The 22574-nt window shown below is 46.1% G+C and overlaps 1 protein-coding gene across 5 annotated transcripts in view; it reads left to right on the forward strand.

Moving 5' to 3' along the window:
• SLIT3 (slit guidance ligand 3) overlaps positions 1 to 22574 on the forward strand; it is a 630484-nt gene that overhangs the window by 456559 nt on the left and 151351 nt on the right. For all 5 annotated transcript variants that reach the window (XM_023218903.1, XM_023218901.1, XM_023218904.1 and 2 more), the window contains exon 7: positions 17316 to 17387. In XM_023218903.1, the coding sequence (XP_023074671.1) occupies positions 17316 to 17387 (72 nt within the window). The remainder of the gene's footprint in view (positions 1 to 17315; positions 17388 to 22574) is intronic.

The following is a 22574-nucleotide window of genomic DNA, read 5'->3' on the forward strand; positions in this document are numbered from 1 at the left end:
CTGGTGCTCTGAGCCCTGGGTTTCTAGCCCATACCAGCCAGGCTGAGGATGGCCAGGCATTTCACCAGTTACAGTGGCACCTCCCTGCCCAACGTGCCATCGTGGGTCAGAAAAAAATAATGCTTAACTCTAATGAAAATAAAAAAAGTAGGAACAAATTAAACAAAAATGAGAAAACCTCATTAATAACATATGTCATGAATTGTTTTTCAATAGTATTATAGGAGAATAAAAAGTCCTTTTGGACATTGTGTCCTGACGAGAGGTAGCAAGTCAGAAGTTCAATAAATACGTTGTCAAAAATGCCGGAGCACAGACAACAGAAACACATTCTGAAAATGCTCTCATCTCCCGGTGATTGGTCTGCCCTTGAGAAATCACTGGTGCCAGCTAAATGGCATGGAGATCCCAACAGGTCCGTAGATAACCAGCGTGTGCTGTTTGGAAGCCCTCACTCCCACTTATGTCACTTGCCAATTTTGGAAATTCATTGACATTATTATAGGCTGGCGCTGGTGGGATCTTAGGTGTCTCCCGGATGACTGCTCATTGTCCAGATTAAGACACAGAGAGCAGGCACTGGAGAGAGGCCCAAGCAGCCTAGCAGTCTGCACCCTGAGCACCTGTCCTGGCTCACCCTAGGCTGGGAGACTTGCCTGAGGTCAGCAGCGAGTCCGCAGTAACAGGGGAACTTAGAATCTGGGACTCCTGACCCATGTTTCTGTCCACACTGGGCACCTCCATGCAATTAGATTGTTCAGAAGGGATCCCCTGGTAAGGTTGGGGATCCCAAGCACAGTTCATCCTTTCAAAACCCGCCGTTTAGTTTTTTGTGTTATTTAGGAAATTGGGGTAGGGCACACATTTGTCCATGGCAGAATCAAGGAAGGATCCAGCTTTTAGCTCTCTTTAAACCAGAGGCTACAAACTAGGCCACAGACCATATTGCTCCCATAGATGAGATTTTTCTTTTGTCCTGCGTAATGTTTTTTAAAACTTGAGATGAGCATTTCACATTTAAAAATTCAGATATCTTACATAAAAGTCCAGATTTCCAGCTTCTCTGGAAAAACCAGAAGCACTGGCAACTGTGGGGCGGCATTTCCGCACTGCAGTCAGCTGTGGCTGGGGAGCACCTGTCCTGCTTGGATGGGGCATGTAGACCCCATTCTGCCACTGATCCCTACCCATTTACATGAACTGCCAGCCCACATGACCCCTGTGCTGACCCATCCAAGAAGCAAAGACACGCCGTGTGGCCAGCACAGTGCTGGGCGCTGGGTACAGTAAAGCTTGAAGTGAGCAGGTGCTTGGCGGGCTGAGCTCCATAGGCCAGAGCTCACCAGCGTGGTGGAGTTGGGCACACAGAGAGAGCTTAGTGACATGGAGCCCAGGACACCCGAACCTAAGCAAGGACACCCCAGAGGCAATCACAAATCCCTCGCATCTTACCTTCTGAGAAGCTCTTCTCAAGGGTTAAACTAGTCTCCAAATTGCGTTTGAGGTTACGGCAGTTGTCATTGGTTTTATGCCTATGAGGGTGAAAAACAAGAGGTGACTCTAGCTGTTCATCACAAGAGCCACCCCACCTGCCCTGGTTCTTGTTCCCCAGGCCCCTGGATCAACTGGTGTACTGAGGCCGCCGAGCCCATGTTTAGAGAGGAGAGATTCAAGAATTAAAGCAATAGCAGAACTAACCAGACTTTTAGGGTAGTTCTAATTCAGTCATATCCTGGTGGGTTCAATGTGGCCTGACACAGAACCCCACAGGTAGACGCAGAAGAGTGAATGGGGAAAGGTCCTTTTCTAGTACAAGAGGAAGGCAGGGGAAACAAATTGACAGCAGTCCTGAAACCTAGGTCAGGGTGTGCTCACTCTCTTAGAGCGGGGTTGGTGTCCTGGTACAGGGTGTTAGGACATTCAAGCACAACGTTGCCCACTTCAGAGACCCAAAGTTTAATGCAAGTTGCAGTGTGTTGGCCACTTCAGCTGAGCTTCCTCTGGATGCAGAGCCAGAGGATTAATGAATAATAATAATGATGTAGCAATAATATATAGTACCATGGTACAACAATTACTACTATGATAATATTATTCTTGTTAGAGCCTCCAAGTTTGAGCATCTATTTTTGAGAGTCTACTTCTATTTTTAAGCATCTTCAGGCACCGTGACAAGTCAGTAGAATGAGGCATCTCAATTAAATCTTCACCACAACTTTATGAGGCACATCCTAGGAATTGCCTCATTTCACCAGTCAGGAAACTGATCCTTAGAAAAGTTGACTGACTTGCCCGGAGTCACAGTGGCAAGTACAAGGGAACTACTCTTTCGAAACTCAGATCCAGTTCTGCCTGATATCTGAGCCCCTGCCCTTAACAAAAATTAAAATTAAAAGCATCTACCAGAACACACATACATAGAAACAATGATATGCACTACTGAGATTATTGTCTATAGTGAATGCCCAGAGTAATTCAGAAACCGTAGTTATTGAAACACTGACCCACAGGGTGCTTAGGTCTAAATTTATGACCCCAGCTTTATCAGCATCAGATCCACATCCACAAAACTGCCCCAGACATGAAGGTATGGAGCCATAGTTGAGCTTTGGAGGGGTTAGAGTCCTCTCATAGAACCAGCTTCTAGCTCATCTTTACCAAACTAGGTGGTTTGGGGTTCCTTTCCTTATTGAAAAATGGAAACTGTAATACCCACCCCTGAGAATAGCTGTGTGGGTTAAAAGAGATATCGCTGGTGTATGCCTAGCAAATAGCAGGCTCCCAATCAAGACGCTTATAATAAGTAAAGTTGGTAAGTAAATCTGTACTGTTTCTGTGCTTTATATCCACACCTCACTCATGCCTGACACGTACTAGGTGGCCAGTTAAAGTATGTGGAACCAAATCGAGTTGAAATTAATTAACTGAATTGAAGCCCACACCATCAGTCTCTAGAGTCCCTGTTATGACTCGTCTCTGAACGGAACAAGATGTGGTTGTCCTAGAATCATTTTAAATGTTGAACAGTGTAGCATTTTACTGAACCAGTCCACTTTTCACATTACCTTTGATTTTGCATTTCTCTGGCTAAATGGTGATCTTTCTTTCTCATTTTAATAAGGAACAAAATCGGAGCTACAGTGAAAATTGGTGGGTTACAACAGAGACCAGACTCATTTTTTTTTTATTTATAAAATGTTTCACCTGGGTTTCTCTGGGAGCTACAAACATTTTATCAGGGTGTTTAGTCATGACATAGTTTTGAATACGGAACTGTCATTGCTTAATGAAAGTCTTAAAATATCTCCAGATATTTTTCTTTTGGTACTGTGCTGTAAATAGTGATATGTTCATGCAATCAGGATTAAAATTGCACTCTGTAGAAAGCATCTGTAACTTCCATTCAGTCCCCAGAATACTAGGAAAGGAACTGGGTTTTCTATAAATGCTCTTGTGCCACTCAACACACACCTCCTTCTTAGTCATCCAGACTCCAAGTTCCATGACAGTCATGCTCTTCAAGTGACTAGTTTGGTTTTGAGAACCCCAGCTTAAGGAAAAAGTAAACATTTCTTGGAAATCTAACTTTTTTTCCATTTAAATAAGTAGCACTTCCACCTTTAAAATACCTAGAATCTGGGGGAAACTTGTGATTTCTAGTTGATTTCACTTTCCTGTTAACCAAAAGCTAGTTTCATCTCTGAAGTTGAAAATGTATTGGTGTACATTCCTGGGTTAAGAGGATTTGGAGAAGATAATTGAATTGTTTTTGATCAGCAAAGAGTCTTGAATCTACAAACCACCTGTTAGCTTTTCCCGTGAGTAGCACTTAGGTGGAGTCGGCAAGCCATGGTGGTCTTGCTGTCCCCAGGGGCCACAGATCCCAGCTGCCGGGTCTCTGCACTGGAATTCAGACTTGACAAACTTGGTTTGGGAGCAATCTTTTGAAATGCTTTGTCCCACCTAGAACAAACTGGAAAAATAGTTTTGCATGTTTGAAGAAAGATTCCAGAGAGTATTCTTTCAGGAGGGCAGGGGAAATGCAGGCCACATGCCTACGGCGGTCAGTTCACTCCCAAGACCGGGCTTCTGTGCTAATTTGCAAAGGTGCCGCTGCCTGATGGTCAGCCTCTGCCCTTTCACCATCCGTTCAGCTCCCAGCAGGGGCTTTGGTGACCAGTATTTGAGCATGTTTAGTGAATATCTTGCCTCTAGATCAGTGCTCATCCCATGACACTCATGGACCTCCAAGCCAGGGAGCCTTGTCCCTCTTGAGCAGCCAAACCTGCCTGCCATGGCTGCTGCCATTCCCACCAGGGATGCCCAAGACTGGACAGCTCAGCTTACCTGTGGCCAAGAGTCTGCTTTTCTGTAGACCTGAGTCTTGAAAGTCAAGATCCTAGGAGCTCTCCCAGGAATTTGGCCCTCTCCTACTCATTGGCTTAATGGAAAGAAGGATGATGTGGAGAAGGTGATGGAGACACAAGGCTGGGAAGAATTGGAGCAACATTCCTACTGTTCCCTGAGCTTTCATTTCCCATCTTTGAAAGTATTAAAAAGTAAGGGATGGGCCAGGCGAGGTAGCTCACGCCTGTAATCCCAGTGTCAAGGCAGGGGGATTGCTTGAGCCCAGGAGTTTGAGACCAGTCTAGACAACATAGCAAGACCTCTACACAAACAAAAACAAAAACAAAAACATTTTTTTTTTTTTTTTTTTTTTTTTGAGATGGAGTCTTGCTCTGTCACCCGAGCTGGAGTGCAGTGGCGTGATCTCGGCTCACTGCAAGCTCCACCTCCCTGGTTCAAGCGATTCTCCTGTCTCAGGCCCCCGAGTAGCTGGGATTACAGGTGCCCGCCACCACATCTGGCTAATTTGGTTGTATTTTTAGTAGAGACAGGGTTTCACCATGTTGGCCAGTCTGGTCTTGAACTCCTGACCTCAAGTATCTGCCCACCTTGGCCTCCCAAAGTGCTGGGATTACAGGCATGAGTCACCGCACCCAGCAAACAAAAAACAAACAAACAAAAAAAAACCCTAAACCCTGTTTCTTGTTTTTTGTTTTTTGAAGTAAGGGATAGTGGATGAAGGAGGGATAAAGGAAATAATGATTCCATTTCTCCAAGGTCATATTTGGATTCTTCAAACTCATTGTCAAAAAGCTGGAGATAGTCCATTTTCTTTTGACTTATAACTAAATCGGAGGACTCCAACTGCTGGCCCACGGGTTGAGTAAAACCAACAGATGTGGGATTTCATGTTTTCCTTTAATTTTTTTTGTTTACAAATAATTAGAATGTTTACAAATAATTAGAATTTGTTGCCAACATTTAAAACTCAAGTAATTTTGTGTAAAAGTTTATAATTCAACTTCCAGTGAATATCTAGCAGCTTTGCCAACCCTGGGCCCGCCTGTGGCTAGTATCTCTCCAGCAGTGCCATCCGATAGAACTTTCTGTGATGAGGGAAACATTGCATCTCTGTGTTATCCAGGATAGAAGCTCCTGGTCACACATGACTCTTAAGCACTTGAAGTGCATCTTCCACAACTAAGAAACTGAATTTTTAAATTTGTATTTAATTTTAATTGATTCCAATGTGAACTGCCACATGTAGCTCATGGCTACCTTACTGGACAGTGCAAGTTGGGAACTATGGGTGGGTACCCTGTCTGGACAGGGCATGCTCTGCAAATCACCATAGCTCCTACCAGACCTGCTTCCTGGTCCTGCTCCAAATCTTTCCAGCCATTTCACATCCAATAAGAATGTTTAAATAGTGTCTTTTCTAAAAGTAAATCTGAAATATCTGCCACTCCCCTCACCCTCCACCTCCATCTTTTTTTTTTTTTTTTTTTCTGAAGCTGAGTATGGCTGTATCGCCCAGGCTAGAGTGCAGTGGCACGATCTCAGCTCACTGCAGCCTCCACCTCCCAGGTTCAAGTGATTCTCTTGCCTCAGCCTCCTGAGTAGCTGGAATTACAGGTGTGCACCACCACACCTGGCTGATTTTTATATTTTTAGTAGAGACGGGGTTGCACCATGTTGGATCCCCCGGTCTCAAACTCCTCACCTCAAGTGATCCAACCGCTTCGGCCTCCCAAAGTGCTGGGATTACAGGCATGAGCCACCGTGCCCAGCCCTTTCTCCATCTAAATTTAAACATCTGGGTCTTATACCCACAAAAGACCCCATTTTTTATCAAAACCCAGGAGTGTGATCCTTGCAACCATGGCCCACCAAAACGAAACCCTCTAGGTGTAAATTCGTTTCCTGATCCCCATTATTTGCTTCTCACAGCCTTGCAAATGACTTCCACAAAGTCAACTGGGTAGGAAAATTACCCCCTTGTCTGAGCCCCTCCTGTCTCCATAGGTACACTAGAGATGCGGCAGCCGGTTAGGGAACCAAGCCCGTTAACCCCACAGAAGCTGAGCCAGGTATTTGCATAAAGAGAGAAGGAAAAAGAGCTGACCCTGCCTAACTGTTTTCATGTGCTGCACACTGGAGGCTAGTTGTGACTTTCAGACTTTGGCCAGATGTCCTGTCTTTGTGCAGAGCTGGGCAGATCTGGGCATCCATGACCACTTCTTCTAACATCCGGAAAACAATGCCCAGTCCGGAAATGGTATTTGAGAGCCAGCACCAACCCAATTGGAATTAGAGAGTGAAATTTTAGGCTAGAAAGACCCTGGAGATCAGCTGGTTCCACCACTTCATTTAAAAGAAAGAAACTCCCCCACAAAAGGTAAATGACTTGCCCACAGCCATAGGAAAAATTCATGGAAGAACCAGGCCAGAAAGCAGGTCTTTTGGCTCTTTATCCAGTTCTCTTTATTGCTGTCTGCTTGCCCCTATATTAGCAGACAGGTAACAAAAGTAAGTGAAACCAGCTTTCATGTCCTGTTCATGCCATCAGCTCTACATCTCCAGCATTTTGCTAGAGGAAACGTTTTGCATTCAGCATGGGGACAACACCCTCCCTTTCCAGGGCCTTCCAGGCCTTTGGCCATTGCTTAGGAAATGGCCACTCTAGTGCCCCCGTAGATTATCCAGTCAGATGGCAGATCCAGTCTGGAAGAGACCAGATTCCACATCATTGATCCCTGGCTACTGGGGTTGACCAGAAACCCATTGAGTAAGCACTAGAATTCTCTGCCCATTGCTGAGCCCAAATAGCCCAAGCTGTAAATTGCACTCACTTCCCTGGGAGACTCCCTCGCTTGCAAATATCAGAGGATAAAAAGCAGGACCTCTCTGGCATCTCAGCCCAGGAACAGAGCCTCATGCACCCTGTGCAGCTTTTCCTAACAGCTCTGAAGTGGCTCAGTTCCAACTGTCCACAAAAAGTGACCTATATGTTTGGTCACAGAACTAATGAGTAGCATGCAAAAACCAGACAAGAGCTCACCTGCCTGGTGGAAAACAGTCTTACCTTTAGAAACAGAAACTTAGTCAGGGCTCTTTGTCCCCAAGTAATAATGGTTGTGGCAGAAGAAACATTGAATAATTTACAATCATTTAAAGATAATTCATCACTGATGGCTGCCCTTCGGGAGTTGCAGTATAGAGGGAAGGTTTCAACCACATTTCACCATAATGCCATAATGTCACTCTTGCATCCATGGACACGTTGGCAATTGCCTGATTCTAAGTCAAGACTGTCCGTGGTCCCAGCACTTTGATTTTCTTACAATATTTTTTTCTGATTTAAATTATCGAATTAATTTGTTTGGTTCAGAGACCAAAACCTGGCACCTGCAAGCCAGATCCAGCCCCCAGGTGTTTCATTTGTGGGTTTTAATACTCAAGGTGATTTAGTTGCCAGTATTAAAAAAAACAGGAGACCTCATATGAAAATTCTAGACGTCTGGCTTTCTCTTTAAAAATAACAAAAGGGAAGAAATGGCAATGCTGCACCCCCATTCCAGCGTAGCACAGTCTCTTGAAACAAGAAGTGAGGATCCCATTTAGTAAGGCTGGGTTTACAACAGTCCCTGCGCAGCTCACTCACTTATATGACAAACCGCACTCCGTAGGCAATTGTGTTTGTACTCCTGGATTAGCCCAGAAGGCCGTTCAGAGTGGAAATTTATTTATATCAAAAGATGCCAAAAACATGACCGTTCATGCTTTGATATTTGCCAACCCCTTCAGTAAACAGTGAGCCTTCCTACATGCCAAACACTGGGCCTGGCTATGTAACTACATGAAACAGACTTGCTCTCTGTCCTCGCCTAGTGTACACATTCATGGATATTTTCAAAATGTCCCTCTTCTTCCTCTCTTACTGGGCTAGGCACCAAATGCAGCTGAGGTGGAAATTGCCTGTTTCTTCCCTTTTCAACTGCAAACTCACCTGTCCAGTAACGTAAGCTGGAGGTCACTCTTGCATCCATGGACACATTGGCAATTGCCCAATTTCTGAGTCAAGACTGTCCATGGTCCCAGGCTCTAGATGACGAAACAGAATTGGGAGACCAAGGCCATCTCATTCACATGTCATTTAAAGTACCTTTTAAAATAAACTCCATCACTGGAAGGCAGTTGAGCCATTCTGAGTCACTGCTAGGCAGTATCTGTGATCACCTCAATAAATAAGGAGTTCTTCGGAGCCAAGGGACCCCAAACACGGGATCTGATTGAGTAGTGACGGGATTTGAGGATTTATCTTTCTCTTTTGATCTTCCACTTTTAACATTTTTTGGAGGCATTATTTTTCTTTGAACATTGAGGCTCTGCCGAGTGGTTGGAGGCAAATTTCTGCCTGTCATAATATGAATATATAATAAAAGAAGAACCAAAGACAAGCCCTTTTGTTAAGGAATCTGTATTATCAAAGGCCCAAATTGGCAGCTGATTGTTTTTATTTATTTCTGTAGGTTTTACATGACACCTGGAGACCATTTAAAATGTTACTTGGCGGTGAGAGCTGTGTGTTTAAAAATAACGCTCACCCGGTGCCAAATCACTTTAGAGTCGGGTACAAATATTGAGACAAAAACCCCAGCTGTTATTGCTTTGGCTGCTAATTTGAGGTGTCAAATGAGAGCTCGACTGCTATACGTCAGTGAATAAGGCCCCTTGTGAGATCATTATGTTTTCTAACAGTTGAGAGTAATGGACTAATCAGTGCAGCATCAGTTGTTTTCATTATATGCCCACACAATGGTTATGAGCTTTAATTTAAATGGTCCACAGGGAGATCAAGGAACTCAGTAATATGCAGCACCCAGGATAGTCCAGGAAAGCAGGTAATGCGAAAGAGATGGCTTCCCACCCTTGTCTCGCCTCTCCCTCCACTCTCCCCCACCCCCACCAATCTCTCGTATTCCTCCCACCTCATATGCCCTTGGAGACCCATCGCCCACTCCAAACAAGCAAAAGAGAAGCTTTGCTTAAGGAGCAGGCGGATCTGTACTTTCTATTCTACAGGGTATTCTTAAAAATTCTAGTCAACCCATCCAACAGTAAGGGCCACTAGGCTTTTGGCAACCCTGATACGTGTTAGCCAAACCTTGACCTTAGACGCCTCTGAGACCTGGTTGTCCTCTCTCCTGCGTTGCCTCTCCTACCTCCCTCGCTCTCTGAGCTGAGCTCTCCCTGCTCCTCGGACAGGAGGAGGGCTGTGTGACACTGTTGTCTTGTAGCAGCCTCAGCAGTGAGGCCAACACCACGTTCCCTGCCACTTCAGGGACCAGTAAAGGATGGGTCCGTCACAAACTCATGTGATTCGCCTCCACCTTGGAAAAATGTGGAAGCTGGAAAGGTGATATCTGTCTGTCTGAAGACAATCCTGTGAGAGGCAGTTTTGTGTAGTGATGAAAAATATAGGTCCTGGTATCACACCTCTGGGCTTTGAATCTTGGCTCCGCAACTCTAGCTGTGAGATCTGAGCAGAGTTTCTGTCATTTCCTGGGCTTCCAAATGGAAGTAATAATATCTCAGGAGTGTTAAGAGAATTAAATGAGATAATGTATGAAAAGTGCTCAGGCTAGTGCTGGGACTTAGTAAACACTTCATAAATAGTATCAGCATTATTTCTGCTATTATGAACATCATAGATACCTTTATTGGAAGATTTTGGCAAGCTTACTTCAAAGCAATATCCTTGACTAGTCTAGCTCATTAGAGGAAAGTAGTGTGTTCACAGGAGAACCTATACCATTCTGCTTAGGTTTTCTCTAAGGATGCTTTATTGCATCGTTCTTATTCCTGGTTTCTGGAGCTTCCTAGAGCCCCCAGGCACATTAGAGCAGTGTACAGCTGGATGAGAAAGGCAAGTTCAACCTGGAGAGGAGGGAAACAGTAAAGGGAGTTTCACTTAAAAATGATAGGGTACTTAGGAGGAGGTGCCAAGGATGGAGGCCCTGGGCTGAGCCGGAGGCTTGGGGATGCCCCTCTCAACCTCAGTGAGGTTAAGAGGGTGGGGTTGGGATTCAGCGTATGCTCTCCTGGGGCCAAGTCCACAAAGAGAAGCCATCCATATAGATTCGAATAGAGCTGAGTCAGCCGATAACAATCACACTCTTAGGACCAGGTAGAGTGTCGTAGGGCCTGGTCATCAGCAGTAGGCCCTGATTCCTGGTCCCATGGTGGCTGCCCATCAGCAGCTGCCCAGCAAGACTGAGAAGAGTGGCTTGCTTTGACCTGTGAGCCAGAGAGGAGATCTGGCATGTAAAGGACAGCTCCAAGAACCTGCAACGTCCGCAGTTTCATTTCTCTTGCCCTGCCTGAGCCAAGCAAGGGGGAGAGCCAGCAGTGAGTCCCCCTTGAGGTCTGCACATGCCAGAGCCCCTCCGTGCACATTGTCCCCTGCCTGTGGTTTAGGTGTTTCTCACAGGGTCCGGCCACAGCACTTACACACTCAGCTGCTCTTCAGGAAAGGAGTCTGGTACTTTGGCTGCATCCACCTCTGTTAATTCACTGTAGGCACTGGTAGAGATCGCGCTTTCTTCCAGGCTTGCCATGCTGGCCATTGGATGCCCACATTTGTAAGTACAACTCAGGGCATCTCTCAGCCCACTTTATTAAATAGACATCCTGTCGTCATGGTGGCTGATGACTCACCAAGAGTCTCCTTCTTGGGGGCCATTAAGGAGGGAACCACCTTGCTTATGTAGACTTACACAGAAGTCTACCTGCCTTGAGACAGGACGTGAGTGTGCCAGCCTGCCAAGAGGGTCTAGGGAGTCTGGACCCCCACCTATGTGGACGGGAAGAGGAGGGATTCCAAGATACCCCCAGGAAGGTTGGCACACAGAGGCTGCAGTGACACTTACTGCAGATGCCTGGTTTTGCAATTATGTGATACATGCTCGCAGATAATATTGTTGCATTAGAGCCAATTACATGGTGTTATGGACACACAACACGCAGATTACACCCAGAGCCAGGAAAGCACAGAGTGATAAAGCGACGGCCTAATCGGAGGAGACAGAGGGAAATGTCAGCCTTATTAAGGTTGCCAGGGTGGGGTGGCTGCAGCTGGACGTGTCTCCTTCGGATCAAAGATGGCTCTCTTGAGGGATGCAATGGAGAGCCCCACGTTGACACTCCGAAGGGAACAGTGGAAGCCAGGGGCAGAAGCCAAGTTGGAGCTCTCCAAGGGTGGTTACAGCCGCCTCCGTTGAGGACTGTCTATCATTTCAGAGCTTGGGCTTCTTCCTAAGTGGGGAAACACCATGCCTGCCCCAGAAGAGGCCTTCAGTCCCGGTTGATGCAAAACAGCATCCTGTATACTACGCTCTACACTTAAGTAAAGGCTCTATTCTTAGCTTTTTCCCTAGTTCAATGGTTTGCCAACATGAGCTTGCATGAGACTCCTCTGGAAGGCTCATTAAACACACAAGGCTGGGACTCACCCCAGGGTTCCTGGTTCAGTAGCGGCTTGTGCCCTAACACATTACCAGGTAATGGGCCTGGTCTAGAGACCACATTTTTTTTTCTTTTCTCTTTTTCTTTTCTTTTTTTGTTTTGTTTTGTTTTGTTTTGTTTTTGAGACAGGATCTCACTCTGTCACCCAGGCTGAGTGCAATGGCATGATCCTGGCTCACTGCAACCTTGACCTACCAGGCTCAAGTGATCCTCCCACCTCAGCCCCTCAAGTAGCTAGGACTGCCAGTGCTCACCACCATACCCAGCTAATTTTTATTTTTTTATGTATTTATTTTATTTTTAATTTTTTTGGTAGAGACAGCATCTCCCTATGTTGCCCAGGCTGGTCTCAAGCAATAGGCTCAAGCAGTCCTCCCGCTGTGGCCTCACAAAGTACTGGGATTATAGGCATGAGCCGCTGCACCCAGTCCGGAGACCACATTTTGAGAACCACTGCCCAAGTTCCTTCCATGCACAACCCAAGGTGGATTCACCTGTACTCTGTCTCGAGCAGGGCCTTCCCCTAGGTTTCGATTCCATCACGGCATTGCAGGTTCTAGAAACAGCGGGACTGATCTTCCAAGGTAGGAGTGAGACTGCCTGCTTTTGAAACCCAGTGCTACTACTTGCCACTTGGGATTTCCTGAAAATGTTTTTTGTAGTTTTTAAGTTTTGAATGCCTCTGACCTAAACCCCTCTTCTTACTGAGCAGTTATGTGCCTTGCCTAGCATGTCACATTTAATCACCGACAAAGGCAGAGACAGGATGGTTCAGTTCTACAGCAGTCAAGGGCCAACAAAATTTCTATCAAATTCCAGATAGAAAATATTTTAGCTTTGCAAGCCATATGGTCTATGTGTCAACTACTCAGCTATTGTAATGCAAAAGCAGATAGACAATACAGAAGTGAATGCATAAAACCATTTTTACAAAAACCGGCTGCATTGGATGGGATTAAGCTTGTGGGCAGTTGTTTGCCAACCCCTGGAGCATCCATTATGTGAATCTTCATCTATTTATCCCTCCTGGGGAGCCCTTGTCCCATCTCAGTACCCTAGCATTGGGCTAATAGGCCCCCAAAGATGTCCATGACCTCATCCCAGAAACCTGTGAATATTGCCTTCCATGGCATAAGGGACCTGGCACATGGGACAATATTAAGGATCCTGAGATGGAGGAGTCATCCTGGATTGTTCAGATAAGCTCTAAGGATAATCACAAGGGGCCTTGTAAGAGGAAGGCCCCAGTAAGTAGAGATCACAGTGAGTGGCAGGAGATGTGACAACAGAAGGAAGAGGCTTCAATGGCTGTTTGGAGTTGTGTTCAAATATATATTTTTAAAAATTGTTGAGTAACAAAAAGAAGCAAGAGGTTAATGTGATGCAATGAAGTGGCCACGAGCCAAGGGACGTGGGTGGTCTCTACAATCTGCAAAAGGCAAGGCAGCAAATTCTCCCCTGAAAGAAACGCAGCCCCAGAAACTCATTTTAGACTTCTGACTGCAAAACTGTAAGGGAATAAATGTGTGGTGCTTTAGGCCACCAAATTCATGGTAATCTTTTACAGCAGCCATAGAAAACTAACACAAGCCTCATTCCTGGACTCAGTCTTGCTTGGATTCAAATCTTGGCACTTCCACTTGCTTCATTCATGAAATGGAGGTGATATCAAAAGTCCCTGCCTTGTGGGATAATTGGAGGAATTAAATGAAACAATACAGGCTGGGCATGGTGGCTCACACCTGTAATCCCAGCACTTTGGGAGGCTGAGGCAGGCGGATCACCTGAGGTCAGGAGTTCAAGACCAGCCTGGCCAACATGGTGAAACCCCATCTCAACTTAAAAATACAAAAGTTAGCCGGGTATGGTGGTGGGCACCTATAATCCCAGCTTCTGGGAAGGCTGAGGCAAGGAGAATTGCTGGAACCCAGGAGGCGGAAGTTGCAGTGAGCTGAGATCACGCCACTGCACTTCAGCCTGGGCGACACAACGAGACTCTGTCTCGGAAAAAAAAAAAAAGAAACGATACAATGCAGTACCCTTAGCTCAGAGCCCGTCTGGCATATAATAAGCTCTCAGTTAATGTTAGCAGTTAACAGTAACATCTCATCTAATTGCCACTAAAGCTCTATGAGCCCAGTGCTATTATTATCTCCATGTTACAAAGGGGGAAGCGTAATGAGATGAAGAAATTTACCCGTGGTTGCATAGGCTGTAAGTGGCAGAGCCAGTCTAAACTAGGTCTGTGCCTTCGAGGTCCACGCTCACCACCTCTCCTTGGCATTGGGGTTGTAGCACAATTCCTTCATTGAATGCCAGCTACTTAGGCAGCGGCACAAGAACCAAATAGAATGCAGTGCTCTGTGTGTGGGCAAAAGCTGCCAAGACTGGAAATCAAATAAATCTGTGTTTATTAGAGAAACAAAAACTGTAGCTGCCGTAGCAATCAGCGTCTGAGAGGTTACCAACCCTCTGACATCCCCGGGCTGGCCAGCCCCAAGCAGCAAATCATGAAAGTCTGAATACTGTGTTTAGTCATTTTGGTTCTGGAATAATTGCTATTATCGTAAATGTTTTATAGCCCTCATTACGACTCACATTTAAATATCAGTGTAGTAATACATTAATAAGTCATCACTGCCGGACTACTGCCGGATGCAGTTATAGTCGAGGTCCTGCTTATAATTGTACTGTGTATTCAGCTAAATTAGAGCCGGTCTGTGAACTCCACCTGATGTTGAATGACTGGGCATGCTTGGAAAGAAGCCCCTTCTCTGCAATAGGGAGGATGCTCAGATTTTTTTGTCTGGTGGTCAGTCAACAACCTTAACTTGGTTTCCCCTAAGTGTGGAGCCCAGAACTCTGAAATGGACAGAAGGTGAAATGGAGGCATCATTTCTGTCCTGGAGGCATTTCTAATCCAATGAGGAAGGGGAGAGAAGCATAGCCCTCACCCCCAGGAAGCTCCCTGCCAAGGCAGAGTGCCTGATCTGATAGCAGTGACAAATTCTTCAGTGTTGTTTGATGAGACATTCTGAAATCTTTCTGGATGGACAGAGGCAGGATAGATTATCCCCCACTGAGCATCTCCCCACATACACACACATAGAAAAGGAATCACATGAAACAAAACAGCTAAGTGGGCTCAACTTCATAAAATGCCAAATACCTGCATTGGTGAGTTAGTGAAGTTACAAAGTAGGCAGAAGTAGGCAATGTAAATTTTGTCTGTTCATTCTTCTTTACCATCCCATATGCCTAACAGTGTCAGACACATGGCAAGCGCACAGTAAATATGGGAGGGAGGGAGGGAGGGAGAGAAAAGAATTAGGTTCTGTGCCTTTTGCCACGCAGATGATAAGTAGATGTGGGGGATTACAGGAATAGTCTGGGGCAAGGGAGGTGTAGTCACCGGAATCCTGCTTTGGACTGGGGTCACAAGGGGCTGGAGAAGGAATCGTTACAGGTCCCCTTGGGTAGGATGGAGAGTATGGGGGGCACTGTATGCTGGGTAAACCTCTGTTTCTACTTCCATGGGGGTTGGAGTAGAGGGGAATATAATAGGCCAGGCCAGGACTAGACTCTCTCCACGAATGTCAGTAACACAGTGACCTCCACTTACTGAGCATATACCCCATGCTAAGCCTTTACCAGCCTGTGAGGTGGGTACCATTACCTGTCTCCTCCCACAAATAAAGAACCTGCAGATAAGAGATGTTGATAACTTGCCCAAGGCCACACAATTTGAAGTAATAGGATTTGATTTCAACCATGTACAGAGCAGGACATGAGGCTATAGTAATGCACAGGATAGAAAACGATCCTGTCTTTGCAGATGTATGATGTACAGGGCATTTTAAGAGGAAGATCATGTGTTTACCAAAAGCCAAAGGCAAAAGACATCTGGCTTAATCCATGAAGGCTTCCAAAGAAAGTGTCCTTCTTGGGCCAGTAGGGACCCATGGAGGCCCAAGAGAGGGTAAGAGGAATTGGGTTGTTGAGTAGGGGACGTCTGATGTGGTTCTGGGAGGAGCGGAGAAAAGAAGGGCACAGGAACAAGTGGCCACCATGAGGGATTGTACCAAGGGCTGTATGCAACTCTTCCTCTTTGGGAGGTACAGTGAGACAGGTATGGGGTCAGGAAGCTGAGAGCTAGGCTTGACTTTCCCACATACTGTGTCTCTCCACCTGGGTAGTCACTGAAGTAACTAATGCAAAAGGCCCTCCTGCTACGTGATGTTTCTGCCTCTGCAGATGGCCTTCCTTAGCTGCCACGCTTTCCCTAGGCTTCCGTAATAGGTTTCTCCAGAAGGGTAAGACTGGGCACTTGTCTATAGCCTGGCTTCATTCTTCAGCCTCATTTCAGTCTGGTTCATTTATGGATCTCACGCCTTTCTCTTTGCTTTTCCCTGCACAAAAGTACCTGTCAGTGCTAACACGCACCACAGGAGCTTCATTCATGGTCGTGGAGATGCACCAGAAAGAAGAGACGCACAGAGCTCACAGACTTACTTGAGATGGGATGTGCTGAAGGCCTGGCACGGTGGCTCACGCCCGTAATCCCAGCACTTTGGGAGGCCGGGAGGGGGTGGATCACCTGAGGTCAGGAGTTCGAGCCCAGCCTGGCCCACATGATGAAATCCCGTCTCTACTAAAAATACAAAAATTAGCCAGGTATCTGTAATTCCAGCTACTTGAGAGGCTGCGACAGGAGAATAGCTTGAACCCAGGAGGTGGAGGTTGTGGTGAGCTGATATTGCGCCACTGCACACCAGCCTGGGCAACAAGAACGAAACCCCGTCTCAAAACAAAAAAAAATTGGATGTGTTGAAAGAGTCAGAAGATGCCTAGAAAATATGGAATCACTTACCCCCACAGCATCCTGTGCAGGGCAACACATGCAATGGGTGGGACAAGGAGAATGCAGCAAGGTCGTGCTGGGCTCAGATCCCATCTCCAGAGCTTTACAGTGATTGTTCTTGGAAAAATGATTTTGCCTCTCTGTAGCTAAACCTCCTCATCCATAATATGAGGATAACACATTTGCAGATTTGTGTGTTATTAAGCATCTCTGTTTCCTTCTCTGTAAACCGAGGACAGGAATAGGTAACCGGCATTGTAGATGTAAGAATTAGAGATATTGTGATGAAGCACTCAGTGCATAGGAGGGTTTCAGGAAGCAATACTCTTACTCAAGGTGGGTAGGCAAGTCCTGAGAGGGCAGTAGAGGGAAGGAGGGCTCCACCTGAATAAAAAAATCAGGACATGCTCTTCTTGTCTGGAGACCTGTCCACTTGTCTTCAGCTGCTCCACTGGCCAGGCCATGACTGTTGACTCATGGTCTTGTGGTCACATCCATCCCTCCCCCAACCTTCTACAAGCATCTTGGCGCCTCCCCCTGATGCTCCTTGGCTGACCATCTCCCTTCTCTATCTCCACAGCACCCTCAACAACAACAACATCAGTCGCATCCTGGTCACCAGCTTCAACCACATGCCAAAGATCCGAACTCTGTGAGTAAGAAGTCCATGCATCTCTTCCACTTACTCCCTACCTCATGCCCAAAGTGCAGCATTCTAAGCTGCTCGTCAAACCTACCATGCTATGACTAGGCAGATGGTTCCTACATTCAAATGCCTCCTTATTCTGCTATTAACCGAGGGGTGCCTTGGCGAGTGAGGGTGGATGCAGAGACAGGTCATAGTGCCACCACCCATGGCTCTGAACCACTGCTCTGCATCGGGCAGACTCATTTCTCTTACCCTGGAACTGTGGGAATTCTTCCTGTATTATGCGCATGTTTTCCATCTTGATAGAAAAGATTATTAGTTTTACATTGTCACAAAACATATAGAACTCTTACTGAATGATTCACCATTTGCTTAGCTAATGTCACGTAACATCGGCAGTTCTGTCACATTGCCAGTGGTTACAATGGTTTTCCCCTGGGGAATGAACAGTACAGGAAGAGTCACTCCTTCTCTCCACGCACCCAGCCCCCACCCACATTTCCCTGCTCACCTGCTCCCTGGATAATATTCTGATATTAGAATGCAGTCATTCTCATACTTGGTTCTTTACCTTTAATGTCTTAGGTGGGCTTAAGTTTTCCAGGGTGCATACTCAGGAAACAAATCTCATCATGACCAATACCGAGAGCAGTTCTCACGCTCTTATTTGCTGGGGAGTTCCCCTCTGCTCCCAGTCAGGAACCTCTTTGTAAGTTTCTCTGTAAGAGGACTCTGTCAGCCTTTTCAGAGAGGTTCAGACTTGATACTTGGCTTGCGCTGGGGGAGCTTTGGTGGTATTTGCATCACACTAGTCAGGGAAAGAGCCAGCTCCCAAGGGTGTCAGCCAAAAACATTTAGGACCAAGGCCAAGGGCTAGAATTCCTGCAGTCCCCTTTATTAGCTCTGTGTCCTCTGTTCCCTCCTCTATAAATAGGAATGGTGGTGAGGATCAGATGATATTAGATATTTAAAGTGCCTGGCAAGCAGTAGACAATAAATGATATTGATTGTTACATTATTATCACATGATCAGAAATCTGGACTGAAAGTTCCAAGCAGCCATCTGATCTGTGCTCCCTGAGCAACATAGAATCCATGAGATTTGGAAATCCTTACAGCAGAGCTTCCCCAGTGGGGTACCTAGACCAGCAGCATCAATATCACCCAGAATTTGTTAGAAAAGCAAGATTTCAGGCCCCGCACCAGACACACCAGATCAGAATCTCTGGGGGTGGCACCCAGCAATCCGTTTGTCATAAGCCCTCCAGGAGATGTTAACACTCATAAAGTTTGAGAACCACTGCATTCATGAGAAAGCAACTTTATCTTCAGGCAAAGATAAAGACCAAAGAAGCAATTCATATAAAGAGGCAACGCAGAGAACCGTAAGAAGGACAGAGAGTTTGCAGTTAGTCAGGCCTGAGTTTAAATGGGAGCTCTGCCACTTAATTTGAGCAAGTTTCTTCATTTGTCTATGCTTTAAGGAAACTGAGTTCATGAATGCTTACCTCAGAGTTGCTGTGAGGATGAAGTGCAGTTTAACACGTAAAGTGCCTGGTACATGGTGTGCACACAATAAATACTAGTTATTATACAGAATAATAATCTGAGCCCTGCTTCCATCTTTGCTTCCCAAATTCTTCCCTGGATCCCTCATACAATAGCATAACTCAGCCAAGAAAATCTGTTCTTTTCCCTCCCTCTTAAAATAGGATAGCGCAGTAATGGAATTTTAAGAAGCCATTTGGTCTTCAAAGACCTCTTCAAAGTTCCCAGCAAACCACAAATGAGCTGGGGAAGAGTGGGGCCCAGGGCTTCTGGGCAAGAAGCCGAGAGTGCGCCTCAGGGTGCTGGGCCTGTGTTACCCCAGACAAGTGGGTTGCATCGAAGAAAAATGACTCTCACCTGCAGGAATCAGCCGTCCAGCTCCTGTGAGCTGTTCCTGTGATTTATCCTTCCCTTCTTTGTTATTTTCAGTTTAGGAGCAGCCATAACAGAAGCTGGGCTCGTTCCCTGGGAGTTGTGGGGACAGGGTTAGGCCTGGATCTGGGGTGCTTTGTTTGGGCTGCAGTAGAGAGGGGCAAGAGAACAGGAGGCTTTTTTTTCTACTGGTTTCTGTTGTCATTCTTCTCTGCCATCCTGAACGTTCATCTGATGAGTTCAGATCAATCAATCAATCTCATCTGTTCTCTTTGCTCCCTGCCTGCTGCCATTTTCTCTTTAGTTTAATTTCAGAGATGGCTCTGTACAGAACTCCCTGGAGACTTGAGCTGACTAATCCCCCTTCACTGTAATTAAAGTGTGTGTGGGGTTGGGGGGGACGGCTGGTGGTGGTGGAGAAGCGGGGAAGAGGAGAGAGGAAGGAAGTCATAAATGGGATTTCTAAAGGAAAGCTTTTATATTGAATTCAGAAAGCCACATTTTATAGAAAATGAACACTGACCCTCTCTAAAAGGATTTGCTGGAAATTTAATTTAGCATCTGTGGCTAAAAGGCACCTTTTATAAATTGGCATTTGTATTCATTCACCTTATGTTCTGTAGAGGTGGTTTCATCAGCACGGAATATGATGTGTCCATCAGCAAAAGATTCCAGAACAACATGCAAGACCCAACTAGCCACCTCAGTGCTTTGGTATCTAAATGAGAAACTGTAGCCTTGTCCATGCAGGGCTAAGGGCTGGGAAGAGAGTGAAGTCTGGAGCTGGTCTCCTCTCAGTCGTAACAACAGTGAACATTTCTTCAGTGGTTTGCTACATGCCAGGCCTTGTACTAAGCACTTCCCACGAATCATTTCAATTCTCACCACAGCCCTAGGAAGGAGGCACCACTAATATCCCCATTTGACAGATGATAACACTGAGGCCTAGAATTAAATTGCTGCCCAAAGTCACAGTCAGAAAGCATGGAGCCAGTGTCAGACAGGCACTTTGCCATCACAGCCTGAGCTCAGGCCTTTCATCAGGAACAAAAGGAGAAGAGCAGTTGCCAGGTGAACAAAGGAAGGGGGATGAGAGCTTTTGCACAGCCCAGGTGCCGATGGAGGCCACCCTCCCTTGTGTCGTTGCCATCACACCTCACTAAAATTATTGAAAGTAATTAAAATAATGTCCCTTCTCACTCAAGAGGATTAGCGCTACCCCTGACAGTGCCTAAGCTCTCATTTCATGCTCATTACGATTATTTTTCTTTTAATATTACTATTTGAGATGATATTGCTGAACTTGATCTCCCAAACATGTTGTGAAAGGCACGAATCTACCCAGCTTGACTCTTTTAGCGTTTCTGGTGGATACAATTCCAAGAAGAGGGAACAGAGTCTGTCCACCACCCTGGGCTCCATTGCCCTGGGCTTTTGACGAGAGCCCTCTGATGGCTCCAATTCAGTTTGGGTCACCTCTTTTCTCTGGTGCTTTTGGGAGGAGAAAAATTTCTATGAAGACAGACAAAGGGATTGGAACTATCTGTAGCAAGATTAAGAAGAGAGAGAGCTTGGGGCCAGCCAGCCAGGATTGAGAAAGGATCAACCTAATAGAATCTTCTGACATTTTTATTATCCCATAAATTAATCAGCTCAGTAAGGATCTGACTTACCTAAACGTCATTTTTGTTGTTCCATTGATCTCTTACCCTTGATCGGAACCATCGGGAATTTGTTTGCATTGATCTGTGATCCGCCGCATGCACCCATGCTCCTTGGCTCATAGAGAGTCCCTGTTGCCTCAGCTTCCACGCCTCACTGCACCAGAGGGCAACCACCTTTCCAAATAAAAGCCAAACGCTCATTAAAAGGTTCTGCTTCTCCTGGCACACAAAAGAACGGCACCTCAGCCTGCACATGCCACTGCAGCCTGCCCTGTGCTCTGCTTTGTCCCAGACAGACCTACTGTTGCCGTGTTCCTTGGGCAACATTTATACCTGGTGAGGGCGTACTGGTCATGGAACCCCCTCCTTTTCTTCCTACTTTTAGGAAATTGTAATCAGCTGAAAGTCCACTGCCAAGCCTCCTCTCTTGTTTTTGGCACAAAGTGGTTAATGCTTAATGAATAAACAGAGGTTTTGCTTTCCCTCGTAAAACTGAGGTCCTTCCCACCAGCTTAGGATTCTGGTTCACCAACCCCTTCCTGCCTGTCTCACTTCTTTCCAGAGTCCAGGCTAAGAGGAAGCAGTGCTTGCTTCAGCTTAGGAACTCTAAGCTTTCAAATTCAAAGGGGAGAACTGCGTGGGACCCATTGTGCTCACTGTATCTGGGGCCCAGGAGCCTGTGAAAGTGTGTGCAGCCCACTGGGAAATGCAAAAAGAAAATTACATCCAGATTAATTATTTTTGAAACAAAATCATAAAAGACTTCTTCAAAATTGTTAGCAGAAAAAAAATTACATTTTATATGGGATATAGGTTCATTTAATCTGTCTGATATGATGGGATCTGGAGCCCCCTGTGGCAACCAAGGCCCCAGCGGCCCAGGCCTATGGGAGGCTTTTGCCCATGCAGTGGCGGGAAGGCCCTGCTGACATTCAGCAGGAGGTAGCTGCACTTGGCCAATGTTTGGCAATGTTGGCCTTACACTAAGTGGAGCGTGGTCAAGAGCCCTTCAGCTGTCTCTATTCCAGGCGTGGAGGGGGCCTGAGCCTCTCCACAGGGCTGACACTCAGTAATAACTGGCTTGACCCAGACTACTTGAAAGTCTTTAGATCCTGCTAGCTGATTAGCATGTCCAGGATTTAGGCATTTAAAATGTGCGTCCGAAATCCAAGCACATGATAAGCTGATGTGATGAAAACTTACCCACTACCGGCTTCTAATGACCTAGAGTTGTAGGGAACATGAAAATGGGAAACCCCTGATAGAGAGGCCTTGGGGAATAACCTTTAGAAGCCCCTGGATATCCTTAGTTTGCCTCCCTGGTAGTGGAAAGGAAGTTCAAGTCACCTAACTAATGGGATTCCCCTCAGAAGTGAAACACACAGATCCCTCCAGGACTTCTTATCTGCTCAGGGGCAAGAAATTCATCCAGAACCACAGCTACCAGAGGGGGAAAGCCTAAGCATCCTAGAACTGGTTAGAAAATATTTTCAGCCGTACCTGAATCAGTCAGAATAGCAAATACACCAGGCAGAATTGAACACGGGAAGGAGAGCAAGGACACTGTGGAGAGGTGGCTATGGATCGCAAGAGTCTCGTACAGACG

The sequence above is a fragment of the Piliocolobus tephrosceles genome, chromosome 4, assembly GCF_002776525.5.
Source record: "Piliocolobus tephrosceles isolate RC106 chromosome 4, ASM277652v3, whole genome shotgun sequence".
Lineage (NCBI taxonomy): Eukaryota > Metazoa > Chordata > Mammalia > Primates > Cercopithecidae > Piliocolobus > Piliocolobus tephrosceles.